At 41.5% G+C, this 11,313-nt stretch overlaps 1 protein-coding gene across 1 annotated transcript; it reads left to right on the top strand.

Annotated features, from left to right (window-relative positions):
• The first annotated feature begins 285 nt into the window (after nucleotides 1-285).
• Nucleotides 286-10,415, top strand: nell3 (NELL (neural EGFL like) family member 3). The gene is made up of 5 exons (XM_061237501.1): nucleotides 286-393; nucleotides 767-1,432; nucleotides 5,021-5,550; nucleotides 6,248-6,314; nucleotides 7,303-10,415. The coding sequence occupies exons 2-5, from the start codon at nucleotides 787-789 to the stop codon at nucleotides 8,823-8,825; spliced, it is 2,766 nt and encodes a 921-aa protein (XP_061093485.1). The 5' UTR covers nucleotides 286-393; nucleotides 767-786; the 3' UTR covers nucleotides 8,826-10,415.
• Nucleotides 10,416-11,313: the final 898 nt, after the last annotated feature.

Genomic DNA, 11,313 nt, shown 5'->3' with positions numbered 1-11,313 from the left:
GAGATATCCAGTTGGCAACAATGCCAGACTCTGTTCTATTCCATTCCTGCAGCGCTTGTGAGGTTTAAAATGCGTACGTTGCCTTGTTTCTGAAACATGAAAATATAGGCTATAACAAAATATCCAAATAGCTAAACGAACTCTGGAAACGAACTTCAAAAACCCTATGATCGCAGGAATCAAGACGGCTCGGAGTGGAGAACGCGAAGGGTTAATCTGGAAACCTCAGGAGAAACCTGATGCTAATTAAGTCTAAGGAATGCCATATACTGACATTTTCTTCAAAACCATTCAGAGTGGGTCAGAAACTAAGGAAGGAAGTAATGTACGAGCCTCATTGTCCGTGCTACTGACACACCGACAGGTCACGGGCACTGAATCAAAGAACGGCAGGTAATTTTCAGTTACTCAGAAACTGTTCTTTATATTGGGTGACATCGTGCTTGGTGTTATCGCTCTGTTTCAGACATTCTTTACAGCATATTGTTACATCTTTATGATGCTACCGACTCATAAGTTACAATGGAAAACTAAGGCTAATACAGTATGTGACGACAATGAGAAATAGTGTTTGGGTGAGTTCGTAAGCCTGTAATGAAAATGAAATGTAGCCTATGTAATATTTCCATTAGGCTACTTCGCATGGTTCGTTTTTTGCTTCAGATTATTGCATGAAAAATATTCAGGATGGACTGTGTGTTTTCTATAAATCAAGAATTATGGATGACAGTGCCTGTATAATGTTGAGATTTTTCTCTCCCCTCAGAACGACAGACTGACAACAACATGATAGTGTCTAGAACACGGCTGTTTCTTTTGCAGCGCACTGTACTCTTTGTAATTGTTGGAAGTGTGGCAGAAATATGCCGAGGAGTGCACTGTTTCACCGCGGAGACTGCAGACTCCAGACCATGCATAGGGACGCACTGCCAGGGGCGTTATTCTCGACAGCCTTGGCAGTTTACTCCAACGACACAGGGCAGGTCAGCACAGATCGCGCCCAACCACCACAACACCCATCACCCTAGTTCTCCATCCAGAGCTATATCGGATCCGTACACGATTATTCATCCTCAGCGTGGAGGCAGCGACCTCCGCAGGGAGAGCGCAAGGATGAGACCCTCTGAAGTTAGTTATGGATGCACTGGGGCGGATTGCATTACACCTCAAAGACAAGCCAGTAACGACACAAGAGAGTGCCGGGGCATTGAATGCAAACTGCCGATGAGGATACGGCCGAAGCCAAGACCAAGACCGTGTGTGGGGGAAAGCTGTCCAGCAGGGTTCGAGGACGCCGTCAGTCAGCCCACCTTGGTCCACATGCAGGACAGAGCCGCTCAGGGTCTTGGGGAATTTCCGGACTTTGGATACCCTGCGTCAGAACTCGGGGGCGCTCCTCTGGGATTTCAGCTCACGTGCGACATAAAGCCAGGTTAAATAAACGTGCTGAATCCAGCTGGTTGGGTGCATGCTGATCAACGCAAATAGGCTGTCCGCCTATTACGTAAATACGCGAATGTGTAATTTAGTTTTAAACAGAAAAGCTAAATTGATTTTACACATCACAGTTTTCGATCTGATAAATATTTGCTTATTGTCTCATAAATAATTAATAGGAACCATAGGCTAGCCAATTTATAGATTCACACATATTATTCGTATCTTACAAACGAAATAATTGGTTCTCAAATATGTTTTTGTAAACATGCATCTCCCGAACAGACAAATATAGTAATACGCGAACAAAGGGTATTACTTTTTTAGGAACAAAGGGTTTACCAATATATGGGCAATGGGCATTAATTTGACAATTACATGTGGAATTGCTTCCATTCATTTGTGGATGTGACATTCCTCACAGCAATATATGTGCAATATTATTCACAACTAGTTTTTTTTCCAGGCAATCCGATTTTATTACATCCCTACAATAAAGCCCACATTACTCCGATGAACCACAGCATGTGTGTACAACATAGCCTACATACTTTCAACAAAACTTATTTTAGTTAGCTTCTTTTGAGTACACACATTAATTTTAAAACATAACTATACAAAGCTAATACCATTATTGTGTTGAAGGCAAAGACAGAAAGTCTGAACCATTGCTTGATACGCAGCTAACATAAGCTCGCTAGCTAGCTATAGATGGTTAAGTAACAAAGTGAGCAAAAATATAGGCGATTTCATTGTGGGACATAACTTTATCTAGGACTGCAATAAATTGTGTGCAAACTGGCAAGCTTACTTAATTTCAATATAAAATGTTACAGCTAGGAAACTGCAGACTGACGGTTACGATTGCTTACCCTTTTACAGCGTGATAGGCCTACTCAAGTGTTGCAAGTGTCAATTCAGCTCAAGTGTTACGCATGACCATGTTGGCCAACATTTTCATCAGCTCCTCTCAAATACTAATAGGATAGTACAAATTTAGTTTTACTTAGAAATTTGAAGCCGTATGTTTTATGATTTACACCTTCAACGCCTGAGACAACCATTATATCTTGCCGACCGGTTGTCCTGTCACTACGATGGGCGGTTGACTCCGAAAAACTCAATTTTCAACAACTTGACCAGTGACAGAGTAATGGGTTGACTCCAGGAAAGTTGACTCTGGAGTGAGAATCATTGCTTATCAGAATCGATTCTTTAAGTTTCTATTCTACTTTAGTTTGGTGTCAGCATTTCTTTTTCACAGCCAATTTGGTACACAAATCACACATTTTATCAAATAATTAAAGTCGCACCCACGGGCCAGAGTGGGTTTATTCGCATTCATTCATTTTTTTTCATTTTCAATCAATTTTCCAATCAATCCATAATAATTTATAATTCCAAAAACCTGCTATTTAGGAGAAACACCAATGTAATGTCCATTATTTACCTTGAATTTCTCCAGAGTAATTATGACTTTTGTTTGTTTGACAGTTGCATACTTGTACAGAAGTGCGTGCATAGGAATGCTATTATCAACGTTTTGAATAGGCTTTCTGGAACATAATCAACCCAGCTACAAGTTTCTCTGACCAGTAAAGCAGTTGCATCTGATTGGCAAGGGCCCACTTTGTGCACAAGCAGTATACAGTGCAGTCCATAAGTATTTGGATAGCGGCAAAATGTCTGTAATTTTGGCTCTGTACTCCAGCATATTGGATTTGAAATTGGTTTAGCCACGAGTCTGCGGATTTACAAATCTTCCAAAAAATTTGTTTCAAGCAGTGAAAGAAATAGGTTTCAAGCAGCGAAAATCACAGATGTCATACACTGTCAGAAAGCATATATTTTCCTATATTAGATAAAACACTTCCTGATCAATACAGACTGGATTAAGGCAGTGTTTCCCAACTCCAGTCCTTGGGACCCACTTGCCAGAAGGTTTTTGTTGTAACCAGTAGCTCACACACCTGATTTAACTAATCAAGGGCATTTTTGCGGTTTGATTGGTTCAATCATTAAATCAGGTGTGTGAGTTACTGGTTACAACAAAAACCAAAAACCATGTGGGTCCCGAGGACTGGAGTTGGGAAACACTAGGATTAAGGGCTCTGAAATGTCTTTTTAAATACAAGTGGATTTTACAGCAGGGTGAGCGCTGAATGTCTGAGTTGAGCAGTCTCGTGATGCTGGCGCCATGGCCACTAGGGGGTTAAGGATTAAATTGAAGCAGGGCTGGATCTAGAGGGGCGGGGAAATGTGCCTTGCCCCTTCTCTCACAAATTACAGAAATATTGAAGGCCAACTGTAGCCACTTTTACTTCCTGTACACGGTGAAGTATTTCAAAATTTCTTCAACTGAAGCCAAAACCCCTTGGGATTTGTGTGGAGCCAATTCATACTGGCCTTGTTACTGAAAGGGTTAAGTACATTTATAGCTGTTCTTTAAAGCTGGGGCAGGCAAACTTTGGGCGTGAGCAGAATCTGGGCTGAAGAAGAAGATTTTGAATGTATACAGTAGTAGTGAAAAACCCACCCTCTCCTCTCCAGTCAGCCTCTTGGGGACGGGTGCCACAATTTTGATAGGCAGGTAAGTCTGCCTCCTGAGCTGGCCTCATTGGATGTTAGCTAGGGAGCGATGAAAAACGAACGTCCCTGAAAATCTGTCCTTGGACAGCTACAGATATTGGATTTTTTTCCAGAGTAGTTGCTTTATTGCTAGCTGTCGGAATGCGAAGAGAATTTAACCAAATATTAACAAAATCGTTAGACCAGTATTATTACTGGAGAGAGGAAGGGGTGTAAAAAAATAAATCCTGTAATTCATGCATAGATCACTCAAAACGGATGTAAATACCCTCCAACCAGAGCTAACAGTTTACACTGTAACCTCATATTCATAGTTTCTTTTCAAATGCAATGTGCTGGAGTACAGAGCCAAAACACACTGTACCCTGAATAAAAAGTACCCACCTAAAATTTATGACTCAGTCAAGAACCGGGGCTGCTTCTCAGAAAAAAATAACATTTGTGAAGAATTGAGAGAGTGAGTTTGCGAGTGCAAAAACATTTGTGAACAAATTATCTTGTTTGGATGATACAAAATATTTGTGAATCAAATGTTTTGTGTAAGGTACAAGACACATTGCTGACTTAATGATTTGTGAGACAATAATAAATCCGTAGTTAAGCCAGAATGACAGTTAAAATACACAACTTTTGAATAAATGCACAGCATGGTTTAATACAGCACACCATACTGTATTATATATGTCTGAAAAAAAAACGATATTGCTACCATGCTCTCAAAGGGGAGACTTTCTTGACAGTCATCCCAAAAACTATTTTAGACAAGCACATCTGTTGGGTTACACGTAGACAGCTGCAGAGCAGCTGAACAAAATAAAAAGAAGAAAAAATTATAGTCTGGCAGCAAACTGTCTGCAAATCATAGAAAGATTTTGATACCTATCTCTATGCATAGGGAACATCCACCCTCCCCCAAGCATAAGTCAGTTTGAGATGGGGTGGGTGACATAACCGGATGCATGGGTATTACGTGATCCTCTGGGTCCTCTCACAGGTGAGAATGAGGTTCCTTCCGAGGATGCCCTCATCCTGCAGCTGCAGCTGGCCAAGGGGCAGGAGAAATTTGTGGAGACGCTGAGGGCCCAGCAAGTGGTGATCCGGGACCTCCAGCAGAGCCTGACGGAGCAGCAGGACACCCTGATCAGCCAGCAGCGCCAGATCCTGGACCAGCAGCGGAAGATGTACGAGCAGATGGACCTGATCAAGGTGCAGTACGGCATGCTCTCCGAGACCATCAAGCAGATGTCCTTCCAGAGCTTGCAGGGAGACATTCAGAGCTACTTCGAGAGCCACCTGCAAGGGTTGCAGGACCAGGTGAGGAGCCACCTGCAGAAGTCCTACAAGGTGGACGTGGATGCCAAGGTGATGGACGTGGGACACCCCCTGCTGGACTGCGGCTCCTGCGGGCCGGAGGAGTACTGCGACTTCCAGAGGGACACACCCAGGTGTGAGAGGTGCACCATGTGCCCCTCTGGGTTCTTCCTGGTCTCCCAGTGCTCACCCACTTCGGATCGTATATGTCAGGTAAATTGCCATATGTGTTGCAATCAAGCAAGATCCAGAGATCCCACATTTCAATCCCAGATTTATAGTAACCAGATGGTCAGACCCAAGCATTCTTTCCATTCTCTACTTCTAGGTTCCTGTTGGTGGCAGATAATATGCAGTGTTAGGCTTTTATAATATATGTAGTTCAATACTAAAAGGGCAAATTCAATACCATTGGCAATGGTATTGTCCCAGGTCTCGCTAAACAGATATTCAGTGAAATATTCAGCTTTAAATATTAGGAAAACAGAACTGGTTGTCAGAACTGGTTGTCTTTAAACTAAGTTAAGCTTTGAAATCAAGCTGTCTGAGACTGCTTTGGGCATTTTTGGGAAGCAACTGAGTTTTCCCATAAATGAAACATCATGTAGGTTGGGGTCCAAAAAAACAAAAGGCACTTTATGAGTAAAAGGTAGCATGCCAAAAACACAAATAAGAAAATACTTATTTAAGGAATGTAGAAGGACAGCAAATGAAAACAAGAGTACATTCACTATTGTCTGACTGTAGGTTTCATATGCAGTGTCTTTCTGTACTGTTCTAAAATAAAAATATACATACTGTATGATATTCATGACAAGAAAGCAAGAAATAATTCATTTAACTTTCTAAAAATGCAAATGTTAGTTCCCCACAGCTAATTAGGGTGATTAATTTAGTTGTTTTTCTACAGGACAGAGATGAATGTCTTGAAATACCAAACCTCTGTGGGGAGAGGGTCAAATGCCTCAACACTCCAGGTAAGGTCGGAAGAACATACGCAATGCAGTGCAAATCTACCTTAAAAAGGTTCATTTCAGTATTGATATCTTTGAGAAATAATGTTTTTAGAGGAATTGTTTGAAAAGTTTTTTTTCTCTAATCAAACATCACTACTTTTAAAACTTTTCCTTATTGTTTCCAAAAAAATAACCAGGAAAAGTATATATAATCAGACAGAAGAATGTCACCCTGACTTTGTTATTATTCTTTGCATCTTCTTCTCATGACTTTAAGAAGACATTGGAATTCTGAAATGTGCTGTGTGTTGTTGGTGATGTTTCAGCCATAGCTAGCCGTGTTTTGTTGTCATTAGGAAGAGTTTGTTGTAAACTAAATTATGACTAAATTATAAGCTAATTATCTGTAACCTTCCCTCATGTACTGTATATAAGTGTATTTGTTAGCATATATGGATACTCTCCTTCTTTAACCAATTAGTCAGAACCATGTTATCCTAGAGGGGGGAATTTGGTGCACAGACAAGATTACACCCATGTGATATCTTGAGCATTCAAAGATACACGGACACAATCCATTTTGGTCAACACAGAACTTCAGTGGAAGTCTCTTTTTCAGTAATACCTGGGAGTCTGGGAGCACAACCCACAACAAGAGCTAACCCATTATGAAAATGTATTGCTATGTATACTATGTTTTTATGTGTACTATGTTGTATATTATGTTGCTATGAGGGCCCCCAGTGACCTTTCTACTTCATGGAAGAATAACCATCCATACATTACAACCCAGCAACATGCACAAGAGATACAAATGCAGAGTGACAGTAATTTTCGGACCTCCTTACCATGCCTCAGAAAAAACATCATTCATAAAACATTATCAGTTGTTATCTGGTAAGAGTCAATAAATAAGGCTGTGTACAGAACATGTATAAAAGAAGGATTTGAACGGTGTTTTGTGCATGACATGAAAACGATGCGGTGCTGATAGGTTGTTGTTGTGCAGGTGGGTTCAGGTGCTTGGGTGTTTCTGAGAGGGAAGCAGCCGCCAGCGTATGTGGACATGACTACTTCTACAACCAAGCGCTGCAGGAGTGCCAGGCCTGCTCTGATTGTGATGGAGAGCCTGTGGCCTTTGCCTGTTCAGCTACCAGTGACACGGTATGCGGCTCCCCCTCCGACGTCAAGATGTCCCAGTGCTGGGCCGCCATGGTTTCTCTGCCCCCTGCCAAGGACCCCTCTAGCCAAATATATCCTGGGATGCAGCTGAATATCCATGGAAAAGAGCCCAGCACCCTCCTCTCTAACCAGGAGGGGGCACTGGCTTTCCAGGTGCACGGCTTAATATGGGCCGACCACAACTTCGCCCTGAAGCACAACTGCAGAAACTTCCTCCAGCTGTCAATCAGGATGAATAGTAGTGAGGACGACGGGCACGACTTGAGCGGGGTTCGGGTGGAGCAGCCGGACAGCAAGTTCTACCAGAGCGTCAGTGTGAGCGGTGCTGCCGAGGTGGAACCTAACCACTCCCTGTCCCTCTTCCTGAAGAGCCCAAACCACCACTGCAACCAGAGCAAAGACTTGCACGTCTACGACCTCCAAATGCCCTTCAGCCTGCTCTGGCTCTCCCATGACACGGGCGCGGTAGCCATGACAGCCCACACCTCAGTGTCCGTGCACTACCAGACCACCTACCGCCCTACTTTCAAAGTCATCTCTGTCTCAGACCCCTACATGCTGAGCCTCTCGCACGACAGCCGGGCGGTGCGCTTCACGGAGAGTGGGGTGGTGAAGTTTGTGATCCAGCAGGCTATCTACTCCATGGGTCACACGTGTATCCGGGAGGGCTACTCCCTCGTCTCCTACCTCAACAGGAACGCCACCAATACAGAGCTCATGGAGGTCTTCAAGTCTGGTGTGAACTACAGGGACACGTCCATCTCCCTCTCCGGTGTGGCAAACGTGGAAGCGGGAGACATGCTCAGTTTTGAGATCCACACGCCTGTGCACTGCAACGTACGCTACTTCGGCGATGGCACCGGCATCAGCACACTCAGCCTGATCTGGATCCCCTCGGCCGCCAGCTCTGCCCTTTCTGCCACCATCTCCAAGATGGGCCTTCCATCCGGCGCCGTTCGTCACAAGGCCCTCAGCTTCCAACAGGTGAGTGGCAGCGTGCCTCAGGTCCAGCTGGTAGCCACCGGGCAGTATGCCCGCAAGAACTTTGTCTTCCGTGAGAGCGGGGTGGCCAACGTGGCCTTCAACCTGAAGCTGATCCACTCCTGCAATTTGGTGAAGTTGGTCCTCCACCGGCAAGAGGGAGACCAGGCCCAGTCAGCACTGGTGGCTCAGCAGGTGGGCGGGCACATGCCAGAGGGTGCCGAGTGGACCAGCGTGGGACTGCGAGCCACCTTTGAGGTCCACAATGGCACCATGGTCTTCATCACCCTGGACTGTGTGCGCGGTCGCATCAACCAGATCACCCACGAAGGAGGCACCAACATCTCAATCCTGTGGGTGACATCGTGATTCTGTAAGGATGCTTCTTTTCTTTTTTTTTGTTTCTTGGTTGCACGAAAGAATGGCAATTGTTTTGCACAAAACAAGTGTGATGAAAGGAGAGTAACACTTCTGTAACCACAGAGTTGGTGGAGCTATCAAGTATTTACGGTGACTTTCTGATTTTGAACGTATCATTGTAATTATTGTGGAGAGCTATAGAAGTATTGGCACGAAGGAGTTAAGAAGCCTCACTCTCCCATCACTAAACAGAGAGAAAAAATAGCATCAGCACAATCACCACAACAACAAACAGTGATTACAGTAACAACAGGAACAAATACTCATTACAGTAAAAACAGGAACAAACATTGATTTCAGTTACAACAGGAACAAATACTAATTACAGTAACAACAGCAACAAACAGTGATTACAGTAACAACAGGAAAAAACAGTGCTTACAGTAACAACAGGAAAAAACAGTGCTTATAGTAAGAACAGCAACAAACATTGATTGCAGTAACAACAACAAACAGTGATTGCAGTAACCACAGGAACAAACAGTTAATACAGCAACAGCAAGAATTATAGCTATAACAAAACAAAAAATAATGACAACAAGAAACACAGGTGACTGTTGACTTATTAAGCACATGCTGCTGAACTGCACAGTTACTAAAATAGCATTTATGAAATAATCATATGTGTATTCTATAAATATATATATTTTTGGCATAATACACATTATTTTTTATTTTCCATTAACTCTATTGTGTTCATATTAATTAGCTCTTGGGTGTAATGTATTTACAAGGAATTATACTGTAGTAAAACATTTTTTGCAGAAGTAATGGAGTTTTAAATTAAACCCCTAATCGTAAGTACTGCTTTCCATGTAAGTACTTAGGCTGGTTGAACAGTGACCAATCTTGACTATTTTGTGCTTTGCTTTATATCAGAATTTCAGTTAACTTTGTCTTGTATGTAGTCAAGCTGTTTTTTGTTCCATGTATTTCTGTATATGTTTTCATTTTAATTTGAAATGTAATTCATTTTACCGGTGTGCCTTTTTCTTAAATGATAAAAAACATATGTACAAAAACATTTTAGTGGACATGCATAAAAAAAAAAAAACATTTTTCTGAGTATAGCCTAATAAGCCTACGTATTTAAAACATATCTCACTATAAATGAAGATCTTTTTAAATATACAATCTTCATATTCTCTACGACATATATCTATTTCATTTAGTCAAATTACAGTTTGGTCTCAAATGACAAATGTGAAGATTTGTAAATGAATCATCTTGACATTTTGTATCAATCAAAAACATTATAATCACAGATATGTAGTATGTTATTTTATGAATTTGCATCAATAATGATTGCACCTGCATGAAGTTTGAGATAAATATAGTGAAGGCACGAAGCATTATATTGCATTTGTATATGTTATACATTTTTTGTATTCTGGATTTAATATGGCTTTACTGTCTGTTCTTGTTGTGGCATGCAGTTTATGTTTATGAGTATATAGTACCTCCTGTTTCAGTGTTCATTTTCATACCATATTTAATTGCTTCTGTAAATATTCTGTAAAAACACAGATTATGAAAACAGGTCATGTTAGTCACAGAAATAATTTGTGCTTTATTCTCACTTTGACAAGTCATGGTTTATCCCACACAGATGAACAGCAAGTAGAATTTGCATATATTATGCCAGAGATTATGCAAACTGCTTTTAAATGCTTCGCATGATGACAATACAATCTCTACCATATATGCCTTAAGATGCAGAAGTATTTGGAGAGTGGTATAATTTTTGTTATTTTGCCTCTATAGTCTAGCACATTTCAGTTTAAATGAAACAATGAAGATGCGGTTAAAATGCAGATTAAAATGCATCCCTTTTTATACATAGTACAAAAAAGCTAAGGGAACCAAAAGTCATTGGACCGTTGGCTTCTCAGCTGTTTCTTATTAAACATTATGTCCTTAGTGCAGGCATAAGAAAGCTTTCAATATTGAGTCTTGATTCTAGGATATTAATTGCTTTTGGAGTGGTTTTTGTTATTGCCGTTTGTCAACATGTTGTTTGTCAACTTTGTCCCAATGACAGTCAGGGATGCCATTTTTAGGCTGATAAATAAGAAAAAAACAGTACCAAAATACACTATTTGGAACATCATTAAGATGAAAGAGAGCACTGACCGAAGAATTATGACTGAAGAATTATCCCCAAAGGCCTGTCTCACAGATCAGAAACACTCTTCAGCAAGCCGGTGTGGATGTGTCAGTAACTACTGTTTACAGAAGACAGAGGTTACATTGCAAGATGCAAATCACTAGCTGCAAAAACAGGATTGCCCGGTTACAATTTGCAAAGACTTAGCAAAAACAGCCAGCATTGTTCTGAAAAAAGGTGTTCTGGACAGATATTGTGCATTAGAGTAATTTCAAGAGGAAAACGTGTTGGCCAAAGGGAATTATCCAATAATCAAAAGCACCCCCTTCA

This window comes from Conger conger, chromosome 4 (genome assembly GCF_963514075.1).
Source record: "Conger conger chromosome 4, fConCon1.1, whole genome shotgun sequence".
NCBI lineage: Eukaryota > Metazoa > Chordata > Actinopteri > Anguilliformes > Congridae > Conger > Conger conger.
The sequence above is the reverse complement of the archived record's forward strand: the minus strand, read 5'-3'. Positions and strand labels throughout refer to the sequence as shown.

Bases quoted from the DNA above. Each gene is read 5' to 3' on its own strand.
- nell3 (XM_061237501.1), top strand. From the start codon at position 787: ATGATAGTGTCTAGAACACGGCTGTTTCTTTTGCAGCGCACTGTACTC. The intron at 5,551-6,247 runs GTAAATTGCCAT...GTTTTTCTACAG, and splicing joins CTTCGGATCGTATATGTCAG to GACAGAGATGAATGTCTTGA. The intron at 6,315-7,302 runs GTAAGGTCGGAA...GTTGTTGTGCAG, and splicing joins CAAATGCCTCAACACTCCAG to GTGGGTTCAGGTGCTTGGGT.